Source organism: Ceratotherium simum, chromosome 16 (genome assembly GCF_057802395.1).
Source record: "Ceratotherium simum simum isolate JZ-2026a chromosome 16, ASM5780239v1, whole genome shotgun sequence".
In the NCBI taxonomy this organism is placed as follows: Eukaryota; Metazoa; Chordata; class Mammalia; order Perissodactyla; family Rhinocerotidae; genus Ceratotherium; species Ceratotherium simum.
Window position 1 is genome coordinate 39,390,118 of NC_141915.1, and position 16,193 is coordinate 39,406,310.

The 16,193-nt window shown below is 57.6% G+C and overlaps 1 protein-coding gene across 1 annotated transcript; it reads right to left on the reverse strand.

The window, feature by feature from the left end:
• Positions 1 to 2,779: 2,779 nt before the first annotated feature.
• Positions 2,780 to 3,928, reverse strand: NEUROD2 (neuronal differentiation 2). The gene has a single exon (XM_004434574.3). It carries the CDS (start codon positions 3,926 to 3,928, stop codon positions 2,780 to 2,782), a length of 1,149 nt encoding a protein of 382 aa, XP_004434631.1.
• Positions 3,929 to 16,193: the final 12,265 nt, after the last annotated feature.

Consider the following 16,193-nt stretch of genomic DNA (forward strand, 5'->3'; position numbering starts at 1 on the left):
GTCAGGGCACTTTAATTTTGCGGGTCTTGGATCCAACCTTTAAAAGCCTTAGCATGCCTGACCTCAAGCCCCAACCCCAATAGTACAATCCCCATCTCAGCCCTAAAACGAGCAAAAGTGTTTTCGAAATAATTTAAGTAAACAGCATCAGAAACAGCCAGGTCCAGTACTTCTAAGTGTGTTCAGGCTTTGGGATGAGGGTCTTTGAGACTTAGACCCCTCTCCAGATATTCCAGGGGTATGGTGGGCACTGGTGTCTGAGAGAGGGGTCCTTTCAGGGAAGTCAGTTCAGAGTTGCCTCTGCCCCTGAGGCTCGGAGAAAGAGAATTATGAGGCTACTTTGACTGGGAAGCCGCTTGGGCAGGACAGGCTCCTCCGCAGTGCCCTTCTTGCGCCTCTCTAGGTTGAGGGCTTCCCTCTGCCCAGAGCTGCACCAGGCAGGAAGGAGGGTGTCCTGGTGTGGAGCGGGGAGGTTCCTGCTGCCCTGTCAGGGAAACTCATGGCTAAGCCAAGCTCCACTCTACGGGGTTGGCACCTAGACTCAGGCCCCCTCATAGAGCTCTGGGGTGTTCCTCCAAGCTCATCAACACCCCTACAAATTTCAACATTCCTGAGGATAAAAATGGCCAATTCCCCTGAGTCCTCTGAAACACAAATTTAAGACTGAAAAGACTTCCTCCATTAATATTTCATCCTCATGACCTTATAATTTTTTTTTATTTAAAAATATCCCTGCCTGGCTCAAATGGTTATCTCTTTATCTCTACACACTTGCTTTTTGCAACAGTGGGCAAAGGGTTGTAAAATGACCAGCTGCTCCAAATTCGGTCATTTTTCAGTGATGAAAAGATATTTTGTTTTCAAAGGAGGTGCGTGTGCATGTTTGGGAACTGAAGGAGTATAAGGAGATTAGTGTGTTGCTTTGTGCTGGGGGCGTGTGTGAGTCTGTGTAAGGTCTGGGAGGGGCAGCAAGTGTAGCTGTTTCGCTGCCCACTGGGTGTGTGTGAGGGGGTTTGTAGGGTGGGACTCCCACCCAAGAGTGTCCAGGGTCCCTCTGCCTGGCCTCTGCACAGTCACTTGACTCTGTATCTCCATCACCCCCAGCCCCAGCTCAATCCCCGGAATGAAATGAGGCCACCGTGAGAAACCGGACCGGCTTTGCATCTCATTTACATAAATATTTATTAATCGTCATTAAACTGAACAGAAACACGCAATGCACTTCGGGTGTCCGACGGGAGTTTCATCTTCGCTACAAGAGGAAGGTAAAATTGCGCGTGAGTGTGTGGGTGTGTCGCCTGTGGGTTTGCATCTTTGCATCGTGTGTTTGGACGCCTGATCTCCTGCCTCCGGTGGGGAGAGGTTCTCCTTTTGCCCCCTTTTTGGGAAACCTCCAGAAGGAGCCCTCAGCCCTCTCCCTGCCCACCTGTCAGCCAGAGCCAAGAGGACGCCTCCGACAAAAACTCCCTCTCCAGCCACCGGAAATCGCCAGGCGCCTGGCACCCACCGAGGCACAGTCGGGCAGGGGCAGGGCTGCCCCAGGTCTCCGTCTCCACCCCTTACCCCGGGAAGGGACAGAGTTGCCTGCGGGGAAGGGGGGGGCCGGCGAGCTCTCCTCCCTCGGCCCTGGGACGCCCGCGCCGGGCCTGCGTGTGCGTTAGGTGTGGTGTGCGTGTGTGTGTCTCTCATGCAAACCCTCCCTCCCCAAACCGACCCCCCCAACAATTTGCCATTCCATACAAATTTGGAAACAGGTTTTTAAAAAACAGCATGACGCACAACGGGGACGGGGCAGGGGGAGGGCAGTGGCACTGGGGCCCCAAATCTCGGAGTCACTGATTGTAAGAACCTGGGGAGGGGGAGGGGGCGGCGCCGGCCCCCACTTCACCAAAGTGCACAGACCCGCGCCTGGTCGGCGCGGCCCCGCGGGCCGGGAGGGATATCCCGGGGCCGGGCCCGCCGCTAGGCTCAGTCAGAACCTCCTTGCATAGATATTTGTGTCTTTTTATTATTGGTAGTAGTATTTTTTGCCTTTTATTGCTTCTAAAAGTTCTTACTGCGTTTTCTCTGCGATCCGGACTCTGCGTTCGGCCTCCGCCGCCTCTTAGCTTTTTTTTTTTTTTGTATGTTTGTTTGTTTAAAAAAAGGAAAAGGGAAAACGGATTCTAGTTACAAATTGTCTTGGCCTCTCTTTCCTCTCAATCCACCTTCCCTCCCGCCAAAATTAAAATCACAAAACGCTGAGACTAGGGATTGGGGGTGAGGGCGTTCTAGGTCCAGGCTCGGGTGCCCTGACTTCTGCCCTCTTCTAGAAAGAGGGGGCGCCCGGTTCCTTTCTGCCTTGGCAGCTCGGTGTCTGTTTTAAAAATAATAATAAGGAGAGGGGGAAAACAGTATCCCACAGCTCAGCTGCCCCCTTACCAACGCCTTTGGGCCTTCAGGGAGGAAGGGGAGGAAGAAACCTAAGCGTAGGGATTGGAAATGGGGGATCTCCAGGGAGTGCCCAAAGAGGGGTCCCTAGAGAGGGACTCCCTGGGAAAGAGGAGGAGGGAACCCCTTGGGGAGAGAGAAGGTGAGTCCCCTGGGGGAAGCGAGGCCCCTGGGACGGGCCACCCACAGGTAAGAGGACTGCGCTGCCCAGGAGAGCGGCAGGACCGGCGGCCTGCTCCCCGTGCCCGGCGCCAGGGTAGGTGGGGATGCCCCTGCGCTCGGGGGGCGGGGGGCCGGGGCAGGGGTGTGGGCAAAGGCAAAAGAAAAAGAAAGGGGCAGGCGCGAGGTCTCAGTTATGGAAAAACGCATTGAGCTCCTCGTACATGGGGCCCCGGTCGTGGTGAAGGTGCATATCGTAAGACAAGAGATTCTCCGAGTGGACGCCCCCGCGCACAGCCGACGAGCCAAAGACCAGCCCGTGGCCCGTGGGCCGCGAGCCGGGCAGCGCCGAGTAGTGCATAGAGTAATGGTAGCTCTTCTCGTGGTCGGGCGACGAGTCCTGCTTGAGGGAGAAGTTGCCATTGAGACAGAGTGGAGGGCTGAGCGGGCCCTCGTACTCGGAGCTGTTGTAGTCCGGGCTCGCGCCGCCGCCGCCCGCCGCCGCATACAGCGTCTCGTAGGCGGCGCAGTAGCCGTGGGTCCGCAGGGCGTGCGCCGCGCCGCCGCCCAGGCCGCCCGCCGCCTGGCACTGTGCGCCCGCCAGGCGCGAGCACGGGTACGGGTAGGGGTGCATGGCGAACGGGCCGCCCGAGCCGTGGAAGCGGCCCGTGCCGTCGGCGCCCTGCTCCGTGAGGAAGTTGCGCGAGTTGAGCTGCAGGCAGCCGGCCACCAGGTTGGTGGTGGGCTGCGACAGACCCTTGCACAGCGTCTGCACATAGGACACCAGGTCGGGCCGCTTGCCCGAGCGCAGGATCTCCGAGAGTGCCCAGATGTAGTTCTTGGCTAGGCGCAGCGTCTCGATCTTGGACAGCTTCTGTGTCTTGGAGTAGCAGGGCACAACCTTCCGCAGGTTGTCCAGCGCCGCGTTCAGGTCGTGCATGCGGTTGCGCTCCCGCGCGTTCGCCTTCTGCCGCCGCAGCTTGGAGCGCTCCAGGCGCGCCTTGGTCATCTTGCGCTTCTTCGGCCCGCGCTTCTTGGGCCGCTCGCCCTCTGCCTCGTCCAGTCCTTCCTCCTCCTCCTCTTCCTCCTCCTCCTCGCCCCCCAGCTCGCCTTCCTCCTTGACCTCGGCCAGCGCGGCCTCCGGCACCTCGTCTGCACGGAGAGGGACTGGCTTGGCGGCCCGGGCGGGCCCCGGAGCCCCAGGCCCCGGCGGAGGCGGAGGCGGCGGCGGCGCGTCGCCCTTGTCGCTCCTCGGCTCGTCGTCGTCGCCGTCGCCCCAGCTGGCGAACTTGGGCACGTCCGAGAGGAGACCGGGCTCGCTGAACAGGCGGGTCAGCATGGTGCCTGAGGGCGCCCCGCGGGCGGGAAGGGGAGACAGATAGCACAGAGTAAGGGGCGCTCTGGGGTCTTGCCGCCCTCCCCCATAACCCACCTCCAACCCCAAGTCTGTTGTAGGTTCCTCCCCAGGGGGCCCGGATGCCCACCTCGTCCGCCTGCCCCACCCAGAGCCGGCCCAGCCCTGTCCCGGCAGCCCGCCCGTGATCTCAGCCCAGGCCCTTTCCCCAGCGCTGGGCCCCAGCTCCGCCCCTCGTCTGAATGAGGGGCCGCTCCCCGAGCTTGGGTTTTCTCCGTGTCAGGGCAGGGACGGAGTAGGGGCTTTAGGGAACAGATATCTTCGCCTGGGGAGGCGGCGCGCGCGCTCTGAAAGCCTGTTCTCTCCCGGCGGTGGAGGAAGGCTGGGCGGCCGCTGGTGGGGACAGCTGCCCCGCTCGGCGGCTCTGGTGGCCCGGGCCCCTCGGCCCGGCTCCCCCACCCCTCCCGTGGCTCTCACCCCCACGCTCCCTAATCCAATTTGCAACTTGGCCGCGCGCCGCCCTCGGCTCGGCCCCCACCCCCACAGCCCCAATTCCAGAGGCGGGAGGATCCTCTCTTCTAGCCGTTGTGTCCCCAGCTCCCGGAGCCGGCTCCAGGCGGCGAGGACCGAGGAGCCCGGGCGTGGGGAGGAGACTGAGAGAAGCGAGACCCGTCCGTCTCCCCTGCGGTCAGGGGCCCCCTTCCCCCCTTTAAACTGCCTCCCTCCCACACGGCTCTTCAGATCTCGTTGTATTTCGGGATTGATGGAAAAAAATCCAGATTTGTTTGTTTGCTTCTTTTTTTTGGTAATGGGGAAAGGTCGCAGGTTGCTCTGGGACAACCATGGGGGGGGGTTCCCACCTCAGCCTCTTCACCACCCCCCATGATCATGCTTCCCCCCTCCCCAAGCCCATCGCAGGCAGAGACGCCTCCCTCTGCAGCCCCCTGAGCTGCAGCCCCTAGGAGAGAGGTAACCCAGGGCACCTCCGATGCCCACCCCATGAGAGGAGATCGTCCCAGGAAGGGGGCATTTGGGGACCCTCCCGTCCGCCGAAGCAGCCCCCCCACACACAACCGGCAGGTCAGATCTAGCTCCCTTTCGGACAACTTACCTCGGAGAGGAGTCAAGGGGAGAGGGGAGGGGGAGGGGAGGGGGACAAGAGAGAGAGGGGGGAGAAGAGGAATCTTCTCGCTTATTTCATTGTTCCCCCATCTTCAGGGAGCGGGGGCAGCGGCTCCTCAAGGCGGCGGGCGCCGGCGTCTTCAGAGCGCCATGCGAACCGCGGAGCGAGTGTGGCATCTCTACCAGGCGGGGTACCAGCCTCTATGCCAGGCCATATGGGCTTGGCACGTCACGGGCAGCAGCTATCACATGAGAGACGGTGATTGGCATGCGTCTGCATTGGGGGAGAGCCGGCTCCCCCGGGACCCGCCGCCATCTGTCACTCTCTACTCCAAAAAAAAAAAAAAAAAATTAAATAAATAAAAGAAATAAATAAATATCTCTGCCGCCCTCCCCTCCCCGCCCAACGCAGGGAAAGCAGGGATTGAGAGGGAGGTGGGAGGAATTGCCCCCCTTGGATATAGAATCCCCCACATGGGAACAATGGAGTGGCAAGGCTGGAAATTGGGGTTTTCTGGTGGCCCCCAATTCTGTGCTCCCTCCAGGGTCCTGCTCTGTCCATTTCCTCCCTTGCAGGCTCCCAAAGGTAGGTCAGGGACCAGACCCTCGGGTCTAGAGAAGAACCTCCTCAGCCACAAAGGGACAGCTGAGGCCCCCTCCCAGGGTGGGCATGGAGGGTGTCCCTGGCCCAAGCCCCATAGGTAGATGTTGGCACCATGCCATCCCTCATCCCTGTCTGCCCCTCCCCCACCCACTCTCACGCACACACAACATATGTGGCTGAACGAAATTCAAACCAAGGGAAAGACAGAGAAAAGGAAAGACTTGCCTGGATGTCTGTGTCTCTGCATGGGTGTGTGTATCTGTGGGGCAGTGTGTATATCTGTGGAGTCAGCCGATGGGAGAGATTTCCTAGGGTGTTTGGGGGGCTTACGTATGTTGGGGTGAGGGTGGAGAGGAACCCCTTGGATAAGCCTCTGCACTGTGCAGCCACCATCTGGGAATGAGGGAGAAGGTCTCAGACTGGATTCCTAACCCAGAAATCTCTCACTCCCCCCCCAACATCCCCTCCCCCTGCTAGACAAGTGACCATGCCACCAGGGGCTTTTTTTCCTGACCCTCTGACTTGCTTATTCGAGGGAGGAGGGGGCTGGGCTGGGAATAGCCTAAAGTTCCTGGAGGAGACTCAAGCATTCTATTCCCCCTGCAAAAAATACTGAAAATATCGAAGCCAACTCCAGCAGTCCTGAGAGAGACCAAGGCGAGGTAGGTCAGATCAGACAGGTGTCTTGATAAGGAAGGTAGGCAGTTGCTGTTTTATCTTACAGCTCACCTTTCAACCCTCTCACTGGGCCAGACACAGATGTAGATGGCAGGAGTTAAGGAGGTACCTTTACACACACACACACACACACACCTGTTCCTCACTCTGTGGTGCAGAGAATGGATACACACCCCTACTCAGATAGATACGTGTGTGAGCAGGTGTAGAGAGACCCTTGCCCACACGCTGATTCAGGCATTTGTGTGTTTCAGATCCACATTTCTTGTCCCCCCTCCTTCAGCTTATATATGCACAGACAACTTCAATTATACCTTAAGCACACATACTTTGATGTCACCCATTTGCCAAGCACTATGGTGGTGCAAGAACTGAGGCGTCACCCTCACCCTGGGCAGATACATTTTCTCCCTGTAGGAGCTTCCAGAGGAGTCTTGGCCTGATAAGACACTGATTTGATGCCTGGTATAATGAATTAGGTTCTAAATAGAGGCACAGTGGCTAAGGAGGCCTTGGAGAAGGGGCTCTGGTGCTGTCTGAGGCTCTCAGAGGCACCTGGCTGGGAACTGAAAGGAGCCTCAGAATGCACAGTCCCAACACATCCTTTTACAGAGGCCCATGTTGGGAACTGACTTGCCCAGGAACACACAAGCGGAGAGCAGAACTGGGTCTAGAATCCAGGGAATTGACTCCCAGCCCAGTGCTCCTTCTACAACCCCACAATCTGCCTCAGTGGTCACTAAGAATGCGAAACCAATGGTAAGTTTTCCTCCATTCAAGGATCTTAGGTCTGGGAAAGTAGAATCCCACCTATGGCAGATGGTTTGGGGCATTCTGAGCATGGCAGAGAGAGAGGCCAAAGGATAGGCCTCAGGGGGAGAAGAGACTCAGGAGTGCTGGCCAGGCCCGTCTAAGTTTGGGCACAGCCTCAAAGGCTTTACTGTCCCTTTGCTGAGGGTGAGGTCTTCAATCCTGGCACATGGCCCTTCCAGAGCCCCCCAGTTGTATGATTTTGGTTACATGCACATGCTTTGGGCTCTGATTCTTGGCCACCCCCACTTACCAGCTTTAAAGAATGCTGAATGCCTTGAGCAAGTTACATGTAACCTCTCTCAGCCTTGATTTCCCTATCTGTAAAATGGGGATAATTATGCTACCCCCCCTCATAGAGCTGTTGTTAGTACTAAAGGGGATAATACGTGTAATGAGTTTAGCACAGGGCAGCAATATAGTGAACCTTCAATAAATGCCAGCTCTCATTTTTATTAAAGCACTTTGTAAACTGTAACATGCTTTACAATATTAATTTATTAATTTCTTGCACATACCCCCCCACACACACATACACATTCAGAATGCTTTGTCTATATAGGAACTGAGTTTTTGTTGAATTAATGGCTGAATGAATGGATGAGTAAGTGAATGAATGCTTCCTTGGGGTAGAAAGATACCCCCTGCCCTCTCCTTTGGACATGAGGGCTAGGTTAAGCCTCAGAGGCCCCGAGCGGTTCTGCTTTCTGCTGTAGGCAGGAGGCTGAACCTTGCTCAGGACAGGTGAACCCTTGGGAGGTCCTTCCATCCCTCCCCTGTCTCCTGTCAGGAATGACCTCAGCTCTCTGGGTCTGAGAAGCCCCCGCGCAGCCCCCTAGAGAAGGAGGCCTGAGTCAGGGGTGGGGGGAGGTGTATGTGGGGGTATGGGGAACTCCATTCCTCTCAGTCTGTTTCCTGCCCCTGCCTTTTCTTCCTTCAGAAAAATGGAACAAGTTTTTCTCACTCGACACATTTCAACTTTTTTTTTTAGAAGATACAATAAAAAACAGGGGAAAATTGGAACAGAGGGAGGTGTGGGATGGGTCCGCCTCAGACATGGGCTTGAAAGGGGTACAACACACACGTGTCCACACACACACAAACAAGTATGAACATACAGGGACATACATGCTCCTCTCTGTACACCCAGAGATGCAGAGATGCAGTGACAGAGAGACAGAAAGAGCCAGAAATGGAAGGAAGGAGACGGAAGGAGAAGGACACCCAGAGATGCCATCTGTTCCTCCCCCTGGCATTGGGGGAAGGGAGTTGGTGAGGGGCCTAGTCCCCTCCAGGTCTCTGAGAGGGAAAGGGGAATGGTGGGCACCTCAGCCAGGCCTGGAAGACTCCCATTTCTGCTGCCCACCCCCATCCAGGGAGCTGGGAGCCGAGGGTCTGAGGTTCCCATGGAGACATAGCCCCATCCCAAGGGAGGCCACAGTCTGGGCACCTAAAATGGCTGCCTCAGAGGGGTGGCGGCCATTTTGTGCAGGCTTAGGTCCTGATGGGGGGCAAGAGGGTGAGGGGGGCTGAGAGTGAGGAGTAGAAAGAGAGGGAGAGGTTATGTCATTCCTGAGCAGTCTAGGGGACTCTTGCTCAGGGGACAGAATGAATGTTCTATAAAACTGCTCTCATTACACCTCCTGCTCCACCAAAATAAATACATGGACACATAAATCTGTAAAGGCTCCACTCCACTCTGACACCCAGAGGACACTTCGTCAGCTGCCACCACCACCATGCCCCAAATAAGATCCATGGGGGCAAGTGTGCTGGAGAAGGAGACTTGATTTCCCACCAAAGTGCCAAGCCATGGGGAGCAGGTGGGTTAGAACCCAGGTGCCCATTCCCTGGCCTCAGCCATCTACATCCATCTCCTGGGGCCTCCTCGGGCTGAGGTGGGCAGGCAGGTGAAGAATGAGGGCGGGAGTGTGGTCAGGAGGGGGCGGCCTATTCTCCCCACCCCCACCTCGGATGTGAGGGAAAGGGCAGGAATTTAGAGACCCTCTGAGGACCTGTGCTCCTGGCATTAGCTGTGCTGTGGGGGAAGGAGGAAGGGGAGGGGGCAGGCTGGCACTGCTCAGACGGCGCCTGTTCCATCAGTTCGAGATGCTCAAAGCTTCTTCCTGAAGCATAAGAACACTGCCACCCCCTTCACCAGCCCCCTGCCCCACCTCAAGTCCAAAAAGACCTTGGGGGAGGGGGACCTGCCGCTTCTTCCTGGCTCTGGGGTGGGCACCTGCCCCGCTGCCCCCTCCCCCCACCCGCCGCAGTGTTCTGGGGAGCGGCGGGCACGCCAGATGGCGTGGCTGAGAATGCGGCGACGTTGCCGGGAGGTGAGGGCTGGCACGGGTGATATGCGGCTGCGTGCCTCGTGGTGCCACCGGGGAGGGGGAGGGGGAGGACCAGTGAGGTGTAGCCCCCCTCCTCTGTGCTGACCTCCTGTCCTGACCTCCAGCTACTACCAGGACGCTCCTCCACTTCCTTTGCCTGCTCCCTGGGCTCCCACTCTGGGCCTAGGCCCCACCCAAAGATGAGTGGGCACAGGCCCATGGGGCCCGGCATGATGCTGAGAGTCCTGGGTCAGATCCCTGCTGCATCCTTCTTCCCCCCCACCCCCAACCCAGGACAAAGGGCAATGAAGGAGATCCGATAGTCTTCCAGCAAAGCCAGTCAGCACCCTCGGGATTGTTCCTTTGCTTCAAAAGGGGAGTGACTTTTGCCCTATAACCTTTGACCTCTGGCTTCTGAGCCCTGTGTTTCAGGTAAGAGCTCCTTCCCTGATGGGCACTGATCCCTGAGTCTCCCTCAAACTCATCCTCATTCCTCACCAAGGTGTTTCCCGGACACCTCCTCCTGGGAGCCTTCCCTGACCTCTCCAGGCAGGGCAGCTTCAGTCCTTACCACCTGTTAGGAGGATCCATTTACTCATCTGTCTCCCTGACTCGACAGTGGTGGCTACTTGTTTCATATTTCAATAGTTCAGTGCTTCACACAGATTGTGTTGAGTTGGTGCTCAATAAATAATTGTTGCATTAATGCCTGGCTGGCTTAGAGGGTTTGGGGTACTGAGCCTTTCTCTGGAGAATCTCTTAAGGCAGTAAGGCCCATGGTCCCGGGTCCAGCCCAGAGCCCCCAGACCCCTCCTCCTGTTTTTTGCACAAATTTCAGTCTGGGGAGGTAGACTTGGGATGGGGGGGGGGGTCACAGATTCCCCCCAAAGTGGCCCTCAGAGAGAGGGCTTAGGGCGTGGAGGCTGAGCTGGGGAGTGCCCACCCACATTCCCTGGACACCAAGCTCTGGTTCTGAGGCCACATGAGGCCTACAGTGCCTCCCCCACCCAGGGTGTTCCCTCCCAGCTGTAGACCCCCCTGCTCAGGCCTCACACCTCTCTGCAGGCTCAGAGCCCCTCTCCTTCCTACCCCACCCCACTCTGACCCTGCATGGGGTGGATGAAACTCCCTGAGGGGAGGGGAGACGAGGTCCAGGGACAGGGCTGAGTCCTACTCCTGCTGCCTTTTCTTTGCTGATGCTGCTCCCCGAAGCCACTCCCCAACATCTCAGAACCCTTCTGTCTTATGGACCCAGCCCAGGCCCTCCTCCTCTGGGAAGGCCTCACTTCCCACAGGCCCTCGCTCCTGTGGCTTCCTGCACAGGACCAAGGCTGCCCATCCTGCCCATCCTATCTGAAAGGCAAATCTGAACGTGGTGTTCTCCTACTCAGGTACCTTCAACAGCTCCCCATAACCCCTAGAATCAGGCCATGCTCCTTAGGGACACCCCTGATCTGGCTGCTGCTCAACTCTCCCTCGACACTTGTCCCTGTCTTGACCCCTGCCCCTCAGCAGCTCTAAACTGCTTCTGCTTTCACAAGCCTCATGACTGTGAGCCTTTGCTCAGGCTGTCCTCTCTACCTTTCCCCATCTTTTAAGCCTAAGCATCACCTCCTCCAGGAAGTCTCTCTGGGTTAGATGCCCCTCCCCAGGCTCCCCTGATGCCTTCTGCACACCTCTACAAGGGCACAGGCCATGACCTTTGCCTCATGGATGTCTCCCACCTGGCAGCACATTCCTTGAAGGCAGGAACTGGGCCTAGAGCCTGGCACAGAGAATATCCTCAATAAGTGTTTGTGACATCAAAGGCCTGTCCTGCCACTGTTGCAAGAAGTGCCAGTTCTACCCCAGAAACTGAATGCTGCAGCCAGAGCAGGACACCCACACACAGGAAGCCCCTCCTCGAAACTCTCCCTCCTTTGCCCTCAGCCTCCCTACGGATCCCGGCACTGACATGGAAGTCGGCCTTCCCCTCTGTAAAATGGGCATGGTAATTACAACAAGACCTGCCTGCTCAGACTATAACGTCAACCGAGCTAACAGGTGTGACAGTGCCGCCTCAGCCCACGGGCCTGTCCAGACAGGGCTGATTTCACCTTAAGCCCCTGATCACCTTTAAAAATTAAAAATTTTAAATTTAAAAATCTTTGTTCCTGGAGCTCTGTTCACCACCACATCTTGGTTCTGCCTTTCTTGTCAGTTCTCCAAGAAAGCAGTCGGGATGGCCTGCCCCTGTCCCTTCAAGGGTGCACACAGGAAGGCAGTCAGATGAAGAGGGAGCTCGAGGTGGCTAAAAGAGCACCGGGCTTACCAGGGTCTTGACCTTGGTCTAAATCACATGGCCCTCTGCATCCTCACCTGTAAAATGGGAATAGTGCCACCTGCCCACGTCAGCACTGACAACTCGAGGACGAAAAGGACAGCCGGTCATGAAGGGCACTCGAGGGGTTAAGACGTGATTGATGGGGGATGTGGGCACCTGATGGGCAGGGCAGGGCAGTGGGACAAGCAGAGGACAGGATGTGTGTCCTGGGCTCTCCCTCCTTCGGGCGGGCCCGCTGCGAACTTCTCTGTGCCCTGGGCATTTCCTGGTTTCCTCTCCTGGAAATCCGAGCCAGGGATCTGGGCTGCGGACTTGGGGGGCCTGATACCACATGGTTCTCTGATGCCTCCCTTGAGCCCTGGACGGGTGCAGGGGGCACCCCGGGCTGGCAGTGGGCGCAAATAACCCGCAGATGCAGCCGTGCTGGTACTCACAGGAGGACAGCCTCAAAGGGCCATGGTAGGGGTGTACATGGAGGGCACAGCCAGGGCAGGAGGTCACAATTTTTTTGTGTGTGTGTGAGGAAGATCAGCCCTGAGCTGACATCCATGCCAATCCTCCCCGTTTTGCTGAGGAAGACTGGCCCTGAGCTAACATCCATGCCTATCTTCCTCCACTTTATGTGGGACGCCACCACAGCATGGCCTGACAAGTGGTGCGTCAGTGCACACCCAGGCTCTGAACCCGGGCCGCCAGCAGCGGAACGCACGCACTTAACCGCTACGCCACGGGGCCGGCCCCAGGAGGTCACATTTAACAAGAGACCTCTTGGCTCAACTTCTGGGAGACTAGATGGAGCCCAGGACAGTGTGAATGAGACTTAGCCATTACTTCCCTACTTCTCCATCCTGAAGGGCCAGGGTGGGCATGGGAGGGAAGGGAACTGTCCAGGGGTAGAAGCCTCATGGACCAACGCCCCATTTTACAGATAAGGAAACCACGGCAGAGAGAGGGGAAGCAACTTGCCTGGTGTCACACATTAAGTGAGTAACAGAGCTGGGACTAGAAACTATGACCCCGATTCCCACTTTGGGGTCCTCAGAGCTCTCAGTAGTAATGTACTATGTAATCCATAATAATGTAATGATGACAATGGTGAGCGTTATCTGTGCCAGGCACGGGGCTTCACAGGCATCATCTTACCTCCACTTAAAGGTGAGGATGCTGAAACACAGAGAGGCTGTTAAGGTTGCTGTGCCAAGGTCACATAGCTAGTAAGTGGCAAAGCCCATGCTCTTATTCACTATTACAAACTGTATTCCTTTCTCTGAACCCCCCATTATCTCCACACTGTGGGACCAGCAGCTCCTGCAATAGAGAGGGAAAGGAGGGTGACCCGGGAAGGACTGGTGCCCAGGGTTTGCACTTTGTCCAGGCCCCCAAGTCACAGGAGCTAGTGCCCTGACCTGGGTCTCCAAAGTTCTACTCATGGGTGAGTGAGGGCTCCCTCTCTACACGTGGAAGGGTGGTGACATTAAACATGGGGTTTAACCATCCTGCATCCCCCTTCCCTCAGCTCCTTCAGAAGGTGGCCTCCTCACCCTTGCAGGCTCAGTGAGATGCTTCCTCCACCAGGAAGTCCTCCCTGATGCCCCCTGAGGAAATGTCGCTCCCTTTTCCGGCCCTTGGCACCACGTTGAGCACTTGGGGATGGACGGACCAGCTGGAACTCCAGCTTTACCACTTGACCACTAGCAGCCTGTGACACTGTTCTGTTCTTCTGTCTGTAAAATGGGAATAAGGAGCCCTACCTCACAGAATCTTTGTGAGGATTAGAAGCGAAGCAGCTTCCTATGAGGAGGCACCTAGCACCCAGTGGGCCCCTGCCACTAGCTCCTTCTCCTCCCCGTCCTTCTCGTCCTGGCTGTCTCCTGGTTCTCTCCTCACCGCCCCCGCCCCGCGCCTGGCCCAGGGCCCGGCGCGCCCCAGCCGCCCATTCCCGGCTTGAAGCCTGACTTCCTGCCGCCAGGCTCCCTCGCCACGTGCCCCGCGCCCCCTGGGGCCGAGCCACCTCCTGGGCGGCCTCCGCGCGTGCCCTCTCTCCCCGAGCCTGGCTTGGGCCGCCGGTCGCCTCCTGGAAGGGGGTTCAGCGGGCGGCTCGGTCGGCGGAGGCGGGGGCGGAGGCGGGCCGGCGGCGGTGAGAAGAGGACGCTGCCCCTTTAAGGTGCCACCGCCGCGTGGCAGGGAAACAGCTTGTGCCAGCCCCATTCCGCCCGGCTCCGTTCGCAACAAGAAACACAATGCATAACAATCAGGCGCGCGCTTGGAGCCGTGCCACGCAGCGGGGGCGGGGCGGGGGCGCCCAGGTCACGACCCCCGACCGGCGTCCGGTAGCCGCGGGCGGGCCCGGGCCTGACGCTCCCCGGCGCGGCCGCTCTGCGCCCGGGAGAGGCGCCCCTGCGCCCCAGCGCCCCCGCCTCGCCCCGCTCGCCTCCCCCTCCCTCCCCGCCTTCGCGCTCCCTACAAAGTTCATTCCCACTAACTCTTTTCCAGGCCACTTCCCTCTCACATCTGACAATCCGGGGCCCCTCATTCTCCCAGTAATCACTCCACTGCACTAATTGCACATGCAAATATGCAAATGCGTATTAATTAATTACTATACTAATTAGTTCTGTGGTATTTGCGAGTAATAAATCATTGGATGGGAGCGAGGAAGCTGGAGACCTGGCCCATTTTCATTCTGCATAAAATTTTAATGGTCTCTCTGGCTGATCCGGGACGGCAGCGCGCGGAGAGGCTCTTAAAGGGCCAGTGGCGGCGGGAAGGGGCAGGGGTGGGGAGCGCGGGGCGAGCCCGGCGGGGCCGGCGCCCTGGGCGTGCTTGGAGATGCAGCCCCACGTCCTGCAGAGGCGGTCTCCAGCATGCGGCTGGCTTTTCCTCTCCCCTCTGGGGCTAAGTGTCCTCCTGGGTGGCTTTTAAGGAGAGAATCCTGGCGGGAGGAGGAGGCTGAGCTCGGTTTCTTTAAGGCAAGGAGCTGTGAGAGGCCAATGCCAAAGGGAGACAGAAATGAAGACTCCACGTACAGGATGGCTGAGTAAACTGAGGCACTGGACAGGCCCAAGCTTAGCTCTCACCTCTGCCTGTCCTGGGGGTAAGGAAGCTAGTAGGAGGTCTTGGGTGGCCCAGTCTTTTCTTGTCTCTGGTGGGGGCCACCGAGGCTGGGGGTGCCTCCAACCTTCCCTTTCCACATCATCAAACTGCTGCCCTGCCCCTGTGGCACCAGCTGGCACCCTGGCAAAGCAGTCCTGGGCTTGAGTGGGCCCCTGGGACCCTGCTTTATTTCCAGGAGGTAGTCAGGACCTGGGCACCGGGAGGGGCTGGCTGCTTTACAGGACCACTGACTCGAGGACACAGAGGGTTGTGCCTCCTGATCGTGCCCAAGCCAGTGTCCAGGGGGATGCCAGAAGTGAGAACACTGAAGAAGTGGAGACTGCGGGCCCGCCCTGAGATGGGATCCCCAATACCACGGTCTCCAGTCTGGTTCTGCTCACCCTCCCACCTTCTGCCATCAACAAGCCCCTGGGTGGGGCAAAGCCTAAAAGGGGTCAGTGATCTAGTGGGGGCCAATGATAATCATAACAGCAACTAACGGTACTGTTAATCTGGGCAAACATTTATTTAGCTGGAGAACTGTTCTGAGAACCCCTGATGTCTTACAACCACCCAGTGACACAGGCTGTGTTACAGTTCCCATTTTATGGAGAAACAGGGGTGTGGGAAGGTTAAGTGACCTGTGCAAGGTCACTCAGCTGCAAGTAGTGGAGTGGGATTTGAACCTGGACAGTCCAGCTCTGGCATCTGGGTTCTTTCCACTACTCTCTGCCACCTCTCTCTGCCACGTCCTCATCACCTGCTGAGAGCCAGACCCTGTGCTAAGAACTTCATGGGCATTGTCGCATTCAACACACACACAACAACCCAGGAGGTATATTCTGGGAGTCTCCCCATTCTAGGGCTGGGGAACCCAAGGCTCAGAGAGGTTGACTAAGTTGTTCTGGGCACACAGGGAGGATGTAGCAAGGCCAGGCTCACACTGGACCTGTGTGACAACAGAGTCCAGCAGGCTCTCTCTCTGATGCCTCCCCATCCCACTGGAGGTGGGGCAGGAAAGGGTCATGGCAGCCCCTGCTGATGAGAGACCAAAAGAAGAAATGGAAGGGTTTTCGGTTAGACAGTTAGACTGGGGGGAGAACTTGCTTCTTGAGAGGTGGGGTTTCCAGGAGCTGGAGTGGAGTGGAAGCTTATCCTTCTTTCCCAAGAAGAAGGCTGGGGAAGGGCCATGGCTACCGGAGTCGGGAGGAGGTAGGGGGTAGACGGATGGGGGGAGAACAGAAGGGCCCAGAATAAGAAAGCCCAGTCAGAAGCATATAGCTCAGG